Source organism: Natrix helvetica (assembly GCF_964273705.1).
Source record: "Natrix helvetica genome assembly, chromosome: 2".
Lineage (NCBI taxonomy): Eukaryota > Metazoa > Chordata > Lepidosauria > Squamata > Natricidae > Natrix > Natrix helvetica.
This window is the reverse complement of record NC_138552.1, coordinates 93,481,329-93,500,696: the sequence shown is the minus strand read 5'-3', so window position 1 is coordinate 93,500,696 and position 19,368 is coordinate 93,481,329. Positions and strand designations below refer to the sequence as shown.

The 19,368-nt window shown below is 41.2% G+C and overlaps 1 protein-coding gene across 1 annotated transcript in view; it reads left to right on the top strand.

The window, feature by feature from the left end:
• Positions 1–19,368, top strand: part of LOC309386011 (paralemmin-1-like) — a 141,124-nt gene that overhangs the window by 106,316 nt on the left and 15,440 nt on the right. Inside the window, exon 4 of the mRNA XM_081940914.1 lies at positions 16,294–16,408. Coding sequence (XP_081797040.1) covers positions 16,294–16,408 — 115 coding nt within the window. The remainder of the gene's footprint in view (positions 1–16,293; positions 16,409–19,368) is intronic.

Sequence of the window (19,368 nt, the reverse complement as noted above, 5' to 3'; positions counted from 1 at the left end):
CCGTGTGCCTTCCATTTGCAACCTTCCTTGCTGGCTTCTCCATTGACTTTCTGGCAAAGCCAGCAGAGAAAATTGCAAATGGTGATCACTTGGCAACTGGTCATAAATGTGAGCCAATTGCCAAACACCTGAAATGTAGTCATGGGATGGACGGCGGAACTACCTTTTAAGCTTGTTGGAAGTGCTTTATGGGCTGTAAAGTGCCTTTTCCAAGACTGTTGTAACATCGAATACTTATTAAACAACTGGTCTTAAGTCAAGGATAACCTGTATCCCTTAATAAATATTAAGGGATACAGGAAATAAAAATATACTTTAATTTTGAAGGAAAAACAAAATATATTAAAAAGGACCACCCAACAGTGAGGATTCCCGACAATAACTTGAATAGATTTAGTCCTGTCCAATCAGAGATTAACTATAACAGGAAGTTACGTTATAGTCCATTGTCTACTTTGAACTATGTTGGAAAAAGATTTTTCCCAAAGAAGCTGTCCCCCTACAGTTCAGCGGTTCATCACTTGGAGCAGTCAGAAAAGTTGATCCAGCAGTTCCTGACACCAGTAATGCTTTATTTGTAGGCCTATGGATATATTAATCCCGAGGGACCTCATTTGTTTGGCCATTGCTATGAAATAAACGTCAGATGGAATTCTGAACACAAATAATGAAAAATAATTAACTGTGGGAAGGCTGAAAAGAACATCCTTCAATATGAACATGGAAAAATACTGATGTTATCAACAAGACTCTGTTGACTTATTTAGAATTTGGAATTCAAACCTACAAGCTTCTGCTACACAACACCCCAAACCTAACAACTCTTGATAAGAACCAAAAAATAAATACATTCTGGATAGTGGATGTTTGCAGAACTTGGAGACAGCAGAATAGAAGAGAAAGAACTAAAAAAAAAAATCACATAATGCAAAGACCTGCAAATGAAAGTACAACAGCTGTGGCAAAAGAAGGCAAAGGTAAAACCAATAATAACAAGCCGTTTGGATGCAGTCCCAAAACAACTGGAACACCACTTGAATACCATTGGCATTGATAAAGTCACCATCAGTCAATTGCAAAAGGCAACTTTACTTGAAATCGCTTACATCCTGTAATGACACTTTTAAGTTTAACACTATCAAACATCTGCCTTTCCCCCATTTGATAGAAGGACAAAAATGCCAAATCCAGTCTAAACATCTGTCTGACTGTATGACGAACTATCACAATAATCATTGATGTACCCCCTGACTTCATACAGCAACTATGAATTGTTAAAAACATGTAAAACTAGAAAACAACTCAAAGCAAAGAAAAAAGAAAAAAGAGCCAGATTGGCAGAGATAACAAATCCAGATGGGAACAAAGAAAATGAAGAAAAGAATGCTTAAACCACAGTCAAATAAATAACCCAATAATAAAAAATAAACACTAAAAAGAATGGGTACAGAAAATCCCTTATTGGCAGAAGCATGAAAATATGTAAGGCATATGGTTCTGGAGACAGAACCAACAACATACAGCTGGAAGGCCTTGGCTTTTTTCCTGTTTCAGTTCACCTTCTTTACAACACCAGACTAGCTCTCTCTCAAAAGTACACTAATGAATTGCTCTATCTCTCCATGTCTGCTTCTCCCCTTAGCAAAAATGTGGTTTCTTCTTGTGGGGAGGGGGAAAAAAAAAGAATGCTTCAGCCTCAAGTGTCAGGTGGGCATGATGTAACAAGAGCCTATTTGGGAGTTTCTCGGATTGTGCAAAATCAAATATTATATTTTTAAAAGTAAGAATCGGAATCACTCTGGGATAACTGCCTTCTGCAAGCTTATTTGAATGAAGAGAAAAGATGGTGCATATAGCATTCTTCTAAAGCAAGAGAAAAGATAAGAGGATGGCATCACAATTCAACTTTACTTCAAGCAAATGCATTTTCTAGCCCACCCTATAGAGTCAACTTCTTTAAAGGTGGGGAAGCTCCTTCTGCTGTCAGCTTCTGAGCCAAACTGGCTCAATATAAAAAGTATTTCTGGGAGTTGTAGTCCACATACCTTAAAGTTGCCAAAGTTGAGATACCCTATTCTAAGCACAGTTTGTCATGTGGTTACTGAGTAGCAACTGCATTTGGACAAGTCATCATACTAAGGTGTCCCTTAATGATAATAGCTCCCATCAAGTGATTCGGCTACATGCCTATATGATGTGTAAAGATGTCTACCAGTTCTTGCTCAACAATTCAGTACAGGTGGTTCAACTATTTCTCCCATGGGGATTTAAAGTGTGAAAGTCATGATCAAGCTATTTTTTTCAAAAGAATTTTATTGGTTTTTAAAGTTTTTTGGGGGAAAGGGTAGGTGGATATACAAAACAAAAAAATTTTTGGCAGTTCCATCGTGCCAGAGGTAGGAAATCTCGCCAATTCTCACAACTTTTTACAGAAAAAAACAAACAAAACAAAAGATAAAAGATAAGCAGAAACAGCATCTTATTATACATTGTATCAATCATGTGTTCAATCATCTCTTTTGCCACTTTCTAATATATCAACAATTAAAATGATATTCCAGATATATTTATTTTTGTGACCTGAGTCTTTCTGTTATTGTTCCCTTCCCCTTGTCCCCAGGAGGAGCCGCAGCCCCTCCCTCCTTCATGTCTTGTGTTTTGTCGCCTTTTTCACTACTTCTTATATTTCCGTCCTCTAGGAGGGCATGATGTTTTTAATGAAGGCCTCTGCCTCCACAACTGTGTTAATTCTAATTCTGTTTCCCTCCCAGAAGATCAGCATTCCTTCTGGCAATAACCATCTAAACCAAATTCCCTTATTATATAATTTCTTTGATAAGGAGGAATACTTCCTCCTCTTATCTCTTATTTTTTTCAGAATTTGCTTAAGAATGGCAATTTCTTTATCTTTATATTTTAGTGGTTCCCCCCCCCCTCTGAGCCCGTAGAATCTCATCCCTCGTGGTCTTCCTAAGAAATTTAACATGTACTTCCCTTGGAACATTATGTGTTCTGGCATATGCTGAATTAATCCTATAAACCAGATCCATATCCCACCACAACTGTTCTTTATCTCTTTTAATATATTCTGCTAAAATTGTACTCATAATATCCCTAAGATCTTCATCTTCTGTCTCTGGTAGGTTCTGGAATCTGAGAAAGAAGGACATTCTTCCAAGTTCTATCTTTGCCATAAAATTTTCCAATTCTATATTCCCCTTCTAGACTGCCTTAACCTCCTCCCCCAGCCCAGCTGCGCCCTCCTCTAGCACCCCAACTCTCTGTTTATTTTCTGTTATTTGTTGCTGCACATTTTTAAGTTCATCTCTAAAATCTGCTACCTCCTTTTTCAACTCATTTTGACCCTGCATAATAGCTTGAAACATTTGAGTAACAGATAAATCCTTTGAACTTTCTCCAGTCTTTTCTTGTAAAAATGATGAAATTTTTGTCTGTTGAATCGTTGGACTGGATACAGTAGAAGTTGGTGCCAAGGCTGCTTTGCCTGTAGGTGGTTTTTTGGGCCCCATTGTCTAAGTTCAGAAAGAGTAAAGATCTTTTGCAAAAGAAATGGCATCTGTGAAGCGCGCAGCCGAATGAGTCCGAGAAGACAGGCAAATCCAAAAGTGAAAATTAACCCTCTGTCACAGTTCCAAGCCAGGAAGACACTCAGAAAAAAAGAAAGAAAATCAAATAGTCCAAATCCAGAAAGACCACCTAATAGGAGAGGCTCCAAGAGTCCTTCAGGGGGGATAATATAAAGCCAGACTTTCTTCAAAGATAGTTTCAAAAGGCAGATTTCATTTATAAGTGCGAAGAAGAAGAAGGAAGAAGGCCATCTTGGCTCCTCCCCGGGACCAGGAGCAGAACATTAAAAACTTCCATAAAACTTTCAAAATGACTCAGCAATCAGCTCCTGCAATTATGATATAAATCTTTTCACATAGTTAGTTCAAGTGGCTAATTCCATTTTTGCTCTCTATCTCCATTCCGAGATTGAGAGACAGTCCAAATGCCGCTTTGCCTGAGAGGGGTAGAAGAAAAAAAACAAACCCCCTCCAATCTTCCTACTTCAAACAGATTGAATCCACAACTTGTAAAAAAAGCCGCTACTCGTCAGTTGAAAGCAATTAAGGAGATTGGAGTGAATTTCTCACCTCTAGCCCTTCAGCCGCTGCATGTAGTTAACTCTTTCCTTCTGGAATCCATTCAGCGAAGGTTCTGTTATGCATCCCTTATGCTCCCTGGCTCCTAAGGTGAAACTTGAGGCCCCCCCCCATGGCTGCCACCTATCCGGGGGGTTCCAGCAAGCCGCCCTACAACAGGTGGTCCCTCCAAGACCCCTGTGCTCCTAAAAGGAGCCCACCAGAGAAGCGAACAGCGGACCAACGTCCGTCGCCTTCGGTAACCGAAAGTCCTCAGTCATGATCAAGCTATTGATGAGTTTCCCTTGCAAAGGAATAAAAATGATCATGCTCTTTTTGATTCTTAACAAGATTTTGCATCCAGCTCAAAACTCACTCGGAGTCACTTCTGGATTACATTTTAAATGCCAGCTACAACCCACAGCTTATATATTTTAATGGTTTATCAAAAACTGTATTTTTCCAGTTTGCTTTGGGTTTGTTATTGTAGGCATAACTTGGTGGCCAATGCTTTGCAGTATTGTTTGTTTCTTTGTTTATAATTATTATCCAACTCCAGTGAACTCTGGGCAATGTACAAAAATAAAACATAAAAGCAAAAGCAGCTAAAACATTAAATCAAATGGATAGCCCCGACTAAAAATAACATTAATAGTGGAAGCAAAAATAGTTAGGATTGCAGTCTCAGCCTGTGAAGATATTTTTAGGAGTAAATAACTGAAAACAACAAAATCTATATCCAAGAAAAGTCTTAGAATTACAGCAACATCAAAATCTCCCTCATGGTTAAATTAGTACTTTCCACTAGTTCTTGAGATAGCCTCAAATTATAACAGCATAAAATCTGCTGTCCTACTGGCCATTTCTATTCTGCTGTTGGCATAATGGTGGGAAATATATTTGTACTTATTTACAGTGTACATTAAATTTAGGATTCATGTATTCTCCGCCTTGCTTCCCCCTCACCACTTTCCTCCTAAATGACACCAGCCAGCCAGCCACAAACCTTCAATCATTAGATTGTAGAACTGATGGTGGAAGAATTTGAGCAGGAGGCCAAGTGATATAGGTTGGCTTTCTACACTGTTTGTACAGAAGTGTATTACTATTCCAGAATAGCATTACTGGAATACTATACTAATATTAGCTGATTATCAAGAACCCTTTGAGCACCCTGGGCTAAAACACTTGTGCCAAATCAGAGCTGATAGTTTGTTCCTTTTGCACTTGGGTTTATGTTGGAAGAACACTAAATCAGCATCCAAAAGCAGCCTGAATTAGAGTGGACAGGCTTCGGGAGTTGTGCCATGAAGCAGCAGAGAGTGAATTTATGTCTCCCTTCCACTTCTCCTTGCATTCCTCTCCAGCTGCCACCAATGAGCAGCTGCTGTTGGGGCCGATCTCAGTCTCCATATTAGGAATTGCTTGGAGACCGGACAGGTATAGGAGAGAGACTGATTTGAAAAAACAAATTCTTCCACTACCAAGAGTAAAATGCCCCTGGAACAGTGGTGCAATTCAGCTGGTTCTATCTGGTTTGGGCGAACAGGTAGTGCCCACCTGCCTGGACATCATCATGTCCCATTTTTGACACTCTGTGCATGCGCGGAGGATCCTTTGCGAACTGGTAGTGAAGGTAAGTTGATTTCACCCCTGCCCTAGAAGACAGTGCCCACGAAACAAAGGGAGGAATAATAGGCACACCAACTTAAAAGAAGCCAATACTTCAAATCCTTAGGCAAACAACTGAGTGGGGCACTCACCAAATAGTTTCTAAAGGGGATCATGTTTAATCCATAGCAAAACTGCTACATCTTGTCTGTTTAAGGGATGAAATGTTACTTTAACACCAGAACAGCTAAGGATGATTTTAAGATGTCTTTGAGAATGAGATGAAAATAATGTCATGTGGACATAAAAGAAAAAAGATGCTGCTAGGCCATGTTCATGCTGGATTAGGTACAAATACAGGTCATCCTGGAATTGAACCTGGAATTACAGCCATAAGTCATGCTGGTCATTAAGCGGATCATCACATGACCCACCCAATTTTATGACATTTTCTGAGGCAGTTGTTGAGCGAATGCAGAAGTAAATGCTGCTTTCCAGGAAAAGACATAAATTGTGGTCATGTGATTGGGATGCTGCAAATGGCCATAAATACGGGGCAGTTGCTGAGTGCCAAAAATGCAATGGAGGAGGGCCTGTCTATTGGGACTTCAAAACCAGGCCATAAGTACCGTATTTTTCGCCTTATAAGACGTACTTTTTTACTCCAAAAAAGAGGGTAAAAATCTGAGTGCATCTTGTAAGCCGAATGTAGCCACTGGGTCATCTGAAAATGGGGCAGGCAAAGAGGGGGCTGCAGAGATCGTGATGGCTGGAAAGGAGAGAGGTTTCGCTTTCAGAGCTCCCGCTCGGCTGGGTTCCCGAGAGGGCTTAGGCGGTGGTGGCGGTGGCAGCGGCTCCTCACATTGCTGGGGCGCTGCTTTAAGCTGCCCTCCTCCTGCAAACGAAAGGTGCCTCAAGGCTTTGGCTCCTGAGACCGGTGCGCTGCCATCCAAAATGCTGGTACCACGATCGCTGCAGCGCCCACTTTACCTGCCGCTTCTCGGGCGGTTCCAGGCGGCAGAGATCGTAGTAATAGCATTTTGGATGGCAGCGCACCGATCTCAGGAGCGAAAGCCTTTGAATCAAGTTTGAGTGTGTCCCATCTAGCGTTCTCCACCCCCAACCCCAAATCTCTCCGGATCCGGAGAGATTTGGGGTTGGGGGTGGAGAACGCTAGATGGGACACAATCAAACTTGATTCAAAGGCTTTCGCTCCTGAGATCCGGAGAGATTTGGGGTTGGGGGTGGAGAACGCTAGATGGGACACAATCAAACTTGATTCAAAGGCTTTCGCTCCTGAGATCCGGAGAGATTTGGGGTTGGGGGTGGAGAACGCTAGATGGGACACAATCAAACTTGATTCAAAGGCTTTCGCTCCTGAGATTGGTGCGCTGCCATCCAAAATGCTATTACTACGATCTCTGCCGCCTGGAACCGCCCGGGAAGCGGCAGGTAAAGCAGGCGCTGCAGCGATCGTGGTACCAGCATTTTGGATGGCAGCGCACCGATCTCAGGAGCGAAAGCCTTTGAATCAAGTTTGATTGTGTCCCATCTAGCGTTCTCCACCCCCAACCCCAAATCTCTCCGGATCTGCTTATTGCTATTGCTGCTATTGAGCCCAGCTACTGTATCTCTTTGCTGCATGACAGATCCGGGCAGATTGGGGGTGGGTGGGTGGAGAACGCTAGATTGGGAAGTTAAAAGTTTTAGATGAGCCACCGGCTGGAGGGCTGGGGCCATGCCAGAAGCCCGCTCAGGCAGGGAAGGAGGGAAGGAGGGGAGGAGGGAGTGAGGATAGACAAGTAAGAGGGAAAGAGGAAAGAAAGCAGGAGGGCAGAAGGGAGGTGGAAGGAGGGAAAGAAAAGCAGACACGCTGGAGGGAAAGAGGAAAGAAGGCAAGCAGGCAGGAAGGAGACAGAAGGAAGGAGGGAAGGATCGAACTGGAAGGGAGGCAGGGAAGGAGGGAGGGAGAAAGGAAGGATAGGAGGATAGGGAAAGAGGAAAGAAGGCAGGCAGGCAGAAGGGAGGGAGGTGCAAGGAAGGAAGGAAGCATAGATAAGCAGGAGGGAAAGAAGGCAGGCAGGCAGGAGGAAAGAGGAAGGAGGGAACTGGAAGGGAGGCAGGAAGGAAGGGAAGGAGGAAGGGAGGGTGGAAGGAAGGATAGACAAGTAAGAGGGAAAGAGGAAAGAAAGCATCTGAATGTACTAAACACGAGTCTTCAGGGAAAAGATGGATACATTGTGAAAACTCAGCTGTCAGTTGATCTTAATGTTATGAAATGAAAAGTATGCCATTTGCAATTAACTTGGCATAAAATAATTCATTTGCATTTAATTGTTATTGTTCAAAGAATGTTCAGAAAAATTTTCGGCCCTCCAGCATGTTCACTTCATCCAATCTGGCCCTCTTTGAAAAAAGTTTGGACACCCCTGTGTTACATGGTTGACATAAAATTGTTCTTAAACTGCTGTTAACTTTATACAGTTGATATAAAATATTTTACTATAGTATTTGGTTCAGAATCTTTTTTTACTAGATTTTCCTCCTTTAAAATTGGGTGCGTCTTATATTCCGGAGCGTCTTATAGGGCGAAAAATACGGTACCTTTAGGTTGAGTTTGAATGGTCCCTAAGCCACTGGTTGTTAGTCTAGGACTTTCTGCAAGGAAATGCCTTCAGTTACAGATAATGAGATTGGCACATGGACAAATACCAATTACTCTCACCCATCTCCTGCAACAGCTTTCAAGGGCTTTCTAATAATTCTTTGATCTCATCCATCTACCTTGTTTACCCTGCTACTTCTCTGGACATTGCAAAGCATGCTGTTTTTTCTACTCTATTTTCAAGTCTCATCACATGCCCAAAGACCATGAATGTTTGCTTGTTGATCATTGCCTCATAAAAACAGTCAGCCTTTGTTTAGTCCAGAACTGAATGATCGGTTTTTCTTGCCGTACCATAGTACTTTAATAACCAAATACATCATTCTTTTTTTCTTTTTTCTTTTTTTTTTGGTTCTCAGTATCTAACTTTACCACTCATACTTTATCATGGGAAAGATCATTGCTTTAATTTGATGTTAATATGTCTATTTCTTTAAGAACATGTCTATGTTTCTCATTGCTCTTTTCCTAAGATTAATAAATGTCCTGTTTATTTACCCAACACAGTCATGTTGTATAATGGAGTCCACAAAAACAAAAAACTATATACCACTTTTGCAATTCACCTAGGTTTTTAAAAATTCAGTCTCATTACATGTAGTTGACATAGCTTATCTAGTTGAAACATTTATGAGCAGCAAATTAAAATAAATGAATGGGCATTTATAATCATTGTTATTTGGTAAAGAACCTAGGCTTTATAGCTCTCTGAGAGAGGCTAACAGAAAATTTCAAACACCTTTAATATAGCTCAAACTCCCGTAATTATATAATATTTCATTAAGACGTTGTATTAAAATTCTTCACAACAGATTGAATATTTTTGGCAGGTGGGTCCAGAAATATTACTAATGAAAATACAAATTATTGGCTGAATTTAGCACCTCAGAACAGATGCATGACATTTTCACAATGGGAAATATATTTATAACTGGAGTAAAAAATGGTTGGTTATGACAAGCACTCATCCTGTATTATATATGCTGAAGGGGTTCATCCATTTAAAGGGGGAATCCAGCTTTTTCTAATAATTGTTTGAATTATATATACTGTTGATGTCTTCCCTTACTTCTCTTTTCTGTTCCTCCGGGACATCAGGAACAGATATGGATCTAATAGGAAAAGAAAAGGATACAGCAAAGAGTAGCATCAACAAAGTCTTCATTTCTGTTTTCATATACTGAAGTTATTTTTCTGTTAATGTTCAGCTTCAATCATATTTTTATGAGCCTAAGCTCTGTACCTAAAATCTACACCTGTGGGCGAAACTTACTGGCAGCTTCTTGTTGTCCATTTGTAATCAAAATTTCTTTCCCAGCCCCTACTCTACTAAGAGAAAAATAGCAAGAATTGGAAATGACACTGAATTAAAAATGATCTGTGAGGAAAGAATTACACCTCCCACTTTCTCTACTTCCATCACTGCATTTTCGTGTGTCCCCAGACAACTGTGTTTCTGTCTTTAATGGAGTGTGTAAACACCAGGAAATTGAGCACAGCTGAGTAGCATCCCATGAAATGAGGCATACATATTCTTAACTCTTTATTTTTTAAAAGAAGCATCTTTGTGAAATACATGCATTATTTTTCAAACTCATTTGTGTACCTCCTTTCCCTACGGATTGTATCCTCATCGTTATGTCTGGTTTGAAATACCATTCATATATTGCAATTCTAGACCGATGTTGTGACCTCAGCAAGTGGCTGCTTAGACTATCAAGGAATTCCAGGGCTACAGTATATACACAAGTCTGGAAAGTCAAAACCATCTTTCATTTGACTGCCAAGAAGACTGCTGCTTTTTCATTAGGCAACATTAAAGAGATTTTTTTTAAAAAACCTAGACATGACAAAAGTATCATGAGCTGTGCCAGCACTCAGCACATTTCATCACATGGTCTACTGAACGTGCTTTCTGTCCTAATTTCAAATGTTCACTCTAAACATCCACCCACTTAATTGTGCCGAGAAGGGCTTCCCCACGGTTATGTTCAAAAACAAGCTTCATAATTGCCATTCTGTTTCACTGTAGATGCAGAATTCCGCTACTCAAACGGCTGCCTTCTGCTTTACATTCCTGGCGTATGCCAGAGGCACATGATGCAGATTCCATGAAATTTATTTCTACATGCTGCTCCACTTTACGCTATTTATGGGACACATAACAAATAAAAACCCTCAGTGTTTAAAGCCCATCAGATCCTTTTCTCCTCTGTCCATAGAGGTAGGAATCTATGAGTGATAGTAAATTATAGATAGTGTACTGTATATTCCTGCCCACCTAGCAGTTCAAAAGCATGCAAATGTTATAAGTAAAATAGATACCACTTCAGTGAGAAGGTAATATTGTTCTGTGCGTCTCAGCGTATAGTGGCCACATGACCACGGAAGTGTCTTCAGACAATGCTGGCTCCCTCGGCAAGAACAGATGAGCAGCGCTCCCTAGACTAGACAAGGGAAACTTACCTGTATCTTTACTGTAATGAGAGAAATGGATATACTAGTAATAGATTGAGGTAGTTTTCACTTTTAGTCAATAGTTGTCTAAATATTTTCCAATGAATGCCAATTCTGACGTTACTTTTAATCAGGTAGAGGCAGGTTTGAATTTTCCTAAATAATAAATAAAATTCTTCGGGAGTACATAGGAGTCTCCTATAAATATATGCATATAATCTGGAAACATTTTAAAGTTGTTGGTATTTAAATTGAAACCACATTTAAGAGTTACAAATCATACTATGCATTATATTTGTAGAAAGTAAAATTCTGAATTAACCCACAAACTGGTAGGACTCAATCTTTATCCAAATCTTTACAAAATACAGGATGGGAAAAAAAGGAATAGGAGATGGCCTTGAGGGATGTTGAGCTTGAGGGAGGGGTCAAAAATGTCATCAGTCATGAGTCCTTCATGCCCACAAGGGATCTAAGTCCAGTCTACCTTGAATTCCTTTCTATTCTTAACTCCCGCTAATTTCTCATGACCGTTGGTAGTTCAGATTCTTGTAGAGAGCTTCAGCTTGTTGTTGTTGTTAGTTGCGAAGCTGTGTCCGGCCCATCACAACCCCATGGACAGCATTCCTCCAGGCCTTCCTGTCCTCTATCATCCTCTGGAGTCCATTTAAGCTCACTTTACTTACTTACTTTAATTTATTTGGACTTTTATACCGCCCCCTCTCCCCAAAGGGACTCGGGGCGGTGTACAGTCAGATAAAACACATAAATAAATAGAAAGTACAAACATAATTACATACTCAGTACCTAAAAGAGGAGGCAATAAGAAACTGTACATAAAGCAAAGCAGCTAAAACAATATTTAAATAACCCCTAAAAATACCCAATTAAAATATCTGCCAGGAGGTAGAATAAGACTATGAATGGGCCAAGCCAGCTAAACGGAACAGGTGAGTCTTCAGTTTTTGTCGGAAGGAGCGGAAGTCGGTGGTGGTTCTGATATCGGGGGGAGGTCATTCCAGAGGGTTGGGCCCATCACAGAGAAGGCTCTACTCCTAGGCGCCGCCCGTTGGCATTGCTTAGTGGACGGCACCCGGAGGAGTCCCTCCCTGTGAGAGCGAATCGGTCGCAGGGAAGTGTGTGGTAGGATGCGATCCCGCAAGTACCTAGGTCCTGAGCCATGGAGCGCTTTAAAGATGGTAATTAACACCTTGAAACGCACCCGAAAGACCACAGGCAGCCAGTGCAGCTCGCGCAGGAGCGGTGTTACGTGGGAGTACCTAGTACTCCCCATAATAGCCCGCGCGGCTGCGTTCTAGACTAGCTGCAGTCTTCGAGCGCGTCCCAAGGGAAGCCCCATGTAGAGGGCATTGCAGTAGTCCAGCCGAGACATCACCAGTGCATGAGTGACCGTGCGTAGGGCATCCCGGTCCATTAGGGGGCGCAATTGGCGCACCAGGCGAACCTGGTGGAACGCCCCCCTTGCCACGGCTGCCACATGGTCATCCATTGACAGCCGGGCATCTAGGAGGACGCCCAAATTGCGCGCCCGTTCCACAGGGGGCAATTGCTCGCCCCCTATGGTCAGTGATGGAATCAACTGACTGAACCGGGGTGCCGGTAGCCACAGCCACTCAGTCTTGGAGGGGTTGAGCTTGAGTCTGTTGTCCCCCATCCAGACCCCGACGGCTTCCAAACACCGGGTCATCACCTTGACAGCCTCGTTGGGGTGGTCTGGGGTGGAAATGTACAGCTGGGTATCATCAGCATACAAATGATACTCCACCCCAAAACCACGGATGATCTCCCCCAGCGGCTTCACATATGCGTTGAACAGAAGGGGCGAGAGGACCGACCCCTGAGGCACCCCACAAGTGAGTGGCCTCAGGGTCGACCTCTGCCCCCCTGCCAACAAACATTGCGTCCGGTCGGAGAGGTAGGAGCCGAACCACCGCAGAATGGTGCCTCCAACTCCCATCCCCCCCAGCCAGCGCAATAGGATACCATGGTCGATGGTATCAAAAGCCGCCGACAGATCTAATAGGACCAGGATAGAGGAACAACCCCTATCTCTGGCCCTCCAGAGATCATCGACCAACGCGACCAAGGCCGTCTCCGTGCTGTGTCCGGGCCGGAAGCCAGACTGGCATGGGTGTAGATATTCGGATTCCTCAAGGTGTTGTGGAAACTGCTGTGCCACCACATGCCTACTGCTTCAGTGACTCCATCCAACCACCTCATTCTCTGCCGTCCCTTTCTTCTTTTTGTAGAATATTGGCCGAAGGATGAGGCAGGACACGGTCTGAGATATTGGCCGAAGGATGAGGCAGGACACGGTCTGAGGAAACTAACAACCAGCTTTATTGAACAACAAACAAGAGAACTATCTACAGTAAAAGGTTCAGCACTTTCCTGCCTGACAGCTATTTATATGGAGCTGTCAGGCAGGACAACCAATCAGCTGTTCCTGACAGCCCGCGCTCAGCCAAGCCGCGTCTTAGCCAAGCCGCGTCTTAGCCAATCCGGCGCGGCTTGGCTGTTGCTGGCTGCCAGGACATAACACTTTTGCCCTCAATCTTTCCCAGCATTAGGCTCTTCTCCAGTGAGTCCTTCCTTCTCATTAGGTGGCCAAAGTACTTGAGTTTCATCTTCAGGATCTGGCCTTCTAACGAGCAGTCAGAGTTGATCTCCTCTAGGACTGACCGGTGTGATCATCTTGCAGGCCAGAGAACTTGCAGGAGTCTTCTCCAGCACCATAGTTCAAAGGTCTCAATTCTTTGGCGTTCAGCCTTTCTTATGGTCCAACTTTCATAGCCATACATTGCAACTGGGAAAAACCATAGCCTTGACTATATGTACTTTTGTTGGCAGGGTGATGTCTCTGCTTTTTAGATTTGCTGTCTAAATATGCCCTGCATGGCATAGCTTATAGCTTCATTGAGCTACGCAAGCCTCTTCGTCACGACAAGGCAATAATCCAAGAAGGGGAGCTTAATCTTACAATAAACCTTAATACACATTTGAATTGCCTGGATCTCCTGATTTCCCTGGTACTTGACAACCAATGCCATAAAGGGCGAAAGGGAAAAAGCTCAAGACTTTGATGCCCACTCACTCTCCAGGCCTCTAGGAAAGTATGAATGAAGGATCCAAGACTTGAAAAGAAATTATCATAAACTAAATAGCTAGGTTGGAAAAAATGGGAAATCAAAATATAGTTTTCACCCTTTTTTTTAAATGAACCTTTGAAATACAGAATTCCAATGAAGAGAATTTCAGTTAATTCCAAGAGATGGAATGTTCTAAGAAATGAGGAAACAAATTTATGTTATAAAGTCATTCCTTTTTTTAAAAAAAACTAATTTTTTAAAAAAATATTAAATTTATATACTGCCCATCTTGTTATTAAAATAACTTGAGACAGTTAATTCCTGGAATAAGTACCAGTTTCATAGATAGATATCTTTCTTTTCATATAACAGTGCTCCACTTCAGAACATGTCATTTTTAGAATCTGGTTGCCATGAAAATTAAACCTTCTTACATGCTTTGTTTGTTTGCTCTATCAAAATGTATGCATCTTATAAATCTAATCAGATGTATAAATATTATCCGAAGAAACATCTAAACATCCTTAATGGCAGTGTTGGAGGTACAGTAAAATAAGAAAAAGAAAAGAAAATGTAGAAAAGGCAGCTAACACTAATGGGCAAAATAGGTGATACTTGTTAAACTATAACATGGGCATTTTAGTTTTAATCAGTAGATTAACGCACATGATATGATAAATATATTCACTCTGTCTTTTATCAATGCAAAAGTGTTACACGGTTCAGATTCTTCACAATAAAATTGGTCTGACTGGAATGAGGAGATTTCTTAAGAGGGACCACATTTTGGCTCTGTTCCCTCCACATAATTAACCTGACGATCTAGTAACCTAGTCAGATCTCTTGGTCAGTGATTTTTGTAGCCTCTACAAGAGTAGATGGGACTTGTGACCTTAACCAGTATTATAAAGATTCAAGGCTTTCAGAACACTGTTAGGGAATTTTGTACTGGAGGTTGTAATAGCTTTTCCTGCTGCTCTATAGCTCTGTAACTCTTTTTCTTGGAGAACTGGTTAGGGAAGGCCCTTGAATGTAAAAAAACAAACCCACAGTTGTTTAGGGCCGTGATGGTGAACATGTGGCACGCAGAGCGCTCTCTGTGGGCACCTCAGCTGTCGCCCCTGCCCAGCTCCACCGTGCATGTGTGCACACCTCCAGCGAACCAGCTGATCTTGGGGTCTCTGCCGCACATGTGTGGGGGTGAGGTACATGCAGGGGATGCGCATACTTAGGGGCACTCGCATTGCATTTTGGGGCTTTGTGCAGCATCCCTGTGCCCCATTTTGGCTTCCAAGTTGGTGGAGAAGGCCTTCCAGGCCCAAAATGGGGCACGGGGGTGCCCCGTTTTGGGCCTGAAAGGCCTCCACCAACCTGGAAGCCAAAATGGGGCACAAGGGTGCCACGCAAGGGCCCCCTTGTGCCCCATTTTTCATCTGGAAAGCCTCCTTCACCAACCTGGAAGCCAAAAATGGGCAAGGGAGGGCAGGGCGTATACGTGGGTAGGGTTGCGCACGCAAGCACAGGGTGTGTGTGGGGGTCATGCGCGCATTGCATTATGGCAGGTGATGGCAAAAAGGTTAGCCATCACTGGTTTAGGGTAAAACTGTCCCTTCTTGAACTCCCAGATAATTGGGAATAGCTATTTCCTTATTCACAGTGACCCTGTTGTGTTCTCTCAAATAAACCTACATAATTGTCGGGATAAAATGGTGATCAGAGAAAACTCCTTATTGAGTAAATGTGGGAGGGAAATATAATAAAAAGGTAACATTTTGTTCTCATTCAGAATATCTGCAAACCAGAATAGATTAATCCAAAGGAATTGCTGTATATCAGTTCAAATGCAGGTTTTGTTTATATTTTGAGTTGAAATATAGATTACACTATAAACTTATTTCACTGATTTTCTTGTTAATATTCTTATTTCTAAAGTAAACCAATTTGGTCCATAACTGGTATCGATTATTCCTTTCCTTTCTCCCTTTTTTCTTTCCTTTCCTTCCTATTTTGGGAGGGACACCTGCAAAAGAAAGACTCGCTCTTTCTGGTACAAAAACTCCCAGTCCAGGTTAGGACACCTTTAGTTGAAAGTGAATTAAAATGAGAGAATTGCATCGTAACCTAATTAATAATTCTCACTTTATTTATTCAATTGCCAATAGTTATATTGATGATTTGATATTAAAGAAAACAACAGGATACACTTGTATATACAGATAACATCTTGCAGCTAAGCCAAATGTATGCCTTCTTGATTGGACATATCTTTCCAGATGAATAAATTTTTCTGTAATATATTTTCCAGATTAGAACAAGAAATAGGAAAGCTTGAATCTGAAGAATGCCAAATATCTGCCAAAGAACAGATCATCTTAGAAAAACTAAAGGAGACAGAAAAATCTTTTGAGGACTTACAAAAGGTAAGCTGAAAAACAAAATCCAAACAACTTGATCTTAAGAGAAAACTTTTCTTTCCAGCTACATACAAATAGAGATAGGTATAATGGAGAAGCTCCACAGAAGAATGGGGTCAGACTAAGATCAGATAATAGAAAATAAGCTTTATTTGTTTATTAAATTTGATTCCTGCCTTTAACACTAATTCATAGCTATATAGAGTAGCCAGATGTTCAAGTTAACCATGAGAAGGTTTTGCCTTCAACATATGATGTGCACTGAAACGATAACAATATCATTACAACACAAAATGAGATTTAGTGGCTGGATACTTACTCAAAAGCAAGTCTTACAGAAGCCAGTGCAGTTAAATACCTTCTCACAGGCAAGTATCTACAGCAATCTCCCTAATTTCAAATCCATTCCTCCTACTGCTACACTAACTAGGAAGATGGGCCCTGCAGTTGAAATATATCTAGGGCAGGAATTTCAAACTCATGTGTGTCACAGCGACATCATGTGACATATTGGGACTTTTTTTCCCCCTTCACTAAAATGGGGATGGGCGTGGTCAGTGCATTACACTTCCAGCCCATGGGCCAGGACTTTGACAGCCCTGATCTAGGGGGTGCCAGTTTAAGGAACGCAGGCTCATTAGTCCTGCAATTTAAGAGTGATGAAAAAAATAAATCACTATATCTAGTGATAAGTGGAAGTAGAATGGCTTTTATATTTAAATATTACAGAATGCTATCTAGTTTAACTTGAAAATTTAAGATTATTCTAAAGCCTTTGTTTGGTATTAAAATTGATTTCACAGATTATTATTATAATCCAGAACCACCAAATGGAGATTTAATCTGCAAACATCTTTATGTGTAACTGCCAAGATACTTCAGAGATTCTAAGTGGCCCCTTATATAAAATTACTCATGAGACTATCATTGATTTATGCATTCACTGAAGAGTTTGTTTTTTCAAATAAGCTTTTGGAATGCTGAACATATTTAGGCAAAAGAAGAAATTGAAATTTGAACCTATACAGCTAGCAATAAAGAAATTCATAATATCCCAGAACATTGTTAAATCAAGTGTTCTCTTTCAATAATTCTTGTTGCTTTGTCAAACTTCTTCCTTTTTCCAAGTCAGATAAAGTCATGGGGCATTACCTACATCAAATTCAAATTGATTCAATCAATTTTTATTTATTCTGGTCCTCAGCCAGAATGGCTCCCAGAATGGCTCACTTTTCAGTTAGAAAATACAAAAGTAAAACCTTATAAACTTAAAATGCACCAGTGAAGGAAGAAAATCAAGAGAGAGAGGACAAAACAAAATTTATGCACCAGCTTCTACTATCACTAAATTCTTACAACATCTGTTCAGGAACAATGGAGTCAAAAGAAACTTTTCTCTCAGCAACTTCAGTGAAATGGCCCTGCTTCCTATCCCTGCTCTGACAGAATGAAGCTACACTTCATTTAGTACTTAATTAAGATACTTAAAATGCAATTTACAGGGCGCTGTGTTGGGGGAGGTCATTTTAGGCTGATTCAAAAGCAATGAACTTGATCTGAATTCAGCACAGGCTCTGTAGTTCCCATAGTAATAATCCACAAATTACATTGATTTCACAGCAGGATCCACACGGATGGCTATATTCTGGAAGAAAGTTGAAATAGTCATCCTGCCCAACAGGAGCATAAATCATTCTTTCTCTCAAAGAAACTTCCATTTTAAAATTAAGGCCATGTAAGACGATGCTGTTGGGATGCTGAACATGTTTAGGCAAAAGAAGACAACAAAATTAGGTGAAATGGATAGCATAAAGATTAATTAATTAATTATTACAAAGAACATTTATGAATTCTAAAGAGGTGTTGGCACCTAGACAAGCTTCCATTGCCAGAATTAAAGAAGAAGAGCATGTCAATTAAATTACAAAAGGAATATAACATACATCTGGTTTTGATTACATATACAGCTTGCAAATTCCTTTACACTACACATAACACATGTTTCAAGCAGTAGGAGAGAATATTTGTAGCTCAGGATTAAACTGTGGAGTCCTTATTGCTCTCTGAGCTTGGTTGTTTCCTTGCAGACATTTCATTACCTGATTAGGTAACATCCTCGGTGCATAATAAGTTGGGTAATGAAATGCCTGCAAGAAATCAACCAAGCTCCCAAAACATCAAGGACTCCATATGCTTCAACTGCATGTGCATAGCTATTTATCAGGAGGTTGCCATTTCTATTTCTGAGAGCTATGGACTCCTCAGCAGAACAGCTTCTGATATGTCTGATAAACAGGGATAGTGATGCTTGGTTATTTGAAACCGTATATGGTTCACCTTGTAGAGTTCCACCTCTTGCTGACTGTAGAAGCAAGAAAACCATTATAATTGAGGAACAGGTCCACTTGTATATATGTCCATCCATGTTGGATGAGAAAAAAAAAGAAGCTTCTGTTTCTTACGACCAAGCCTGGAAAGAAACTGAGCTACCAGTCATGAGACAAGATCAGCCCAAGCCAACACGGACAATGGATAATGGGAAATATAATTCAAAATAATTGTAGAATGGATATTAGCCTGTTTTAATATGTGCTTGGCTTCCTAGTAGCACTGCTTCCTTCCAATGAGCCGTGGTGGCGCAGTGGTTAGAGTGCAGTACTGCAGCCTACTTCTGCTGACTGCCAGCTGCTGCAATTTGGCAGGTCAAATCTCACCAGGCTCAGGGTTGACTCAGCCTTCCATCCTTCTGAGGTGGGTAAAATGAGGACCCAGATTGTTGGGGGCAATAGACTGATTCTGTAAACCACTTAGAGAGGGCTGTAAAGCACTGTGAAGCAGTATATAAGTCTAAGGGCTATTTCTATTGCTACTAAATGGAGAGGGAAAGAAGCCTTTATTTTCCTACTCATTGGGAATGGCACATCTCACAGTAGTGGAAAATGAATGGGTCATCTACTTACAAATAA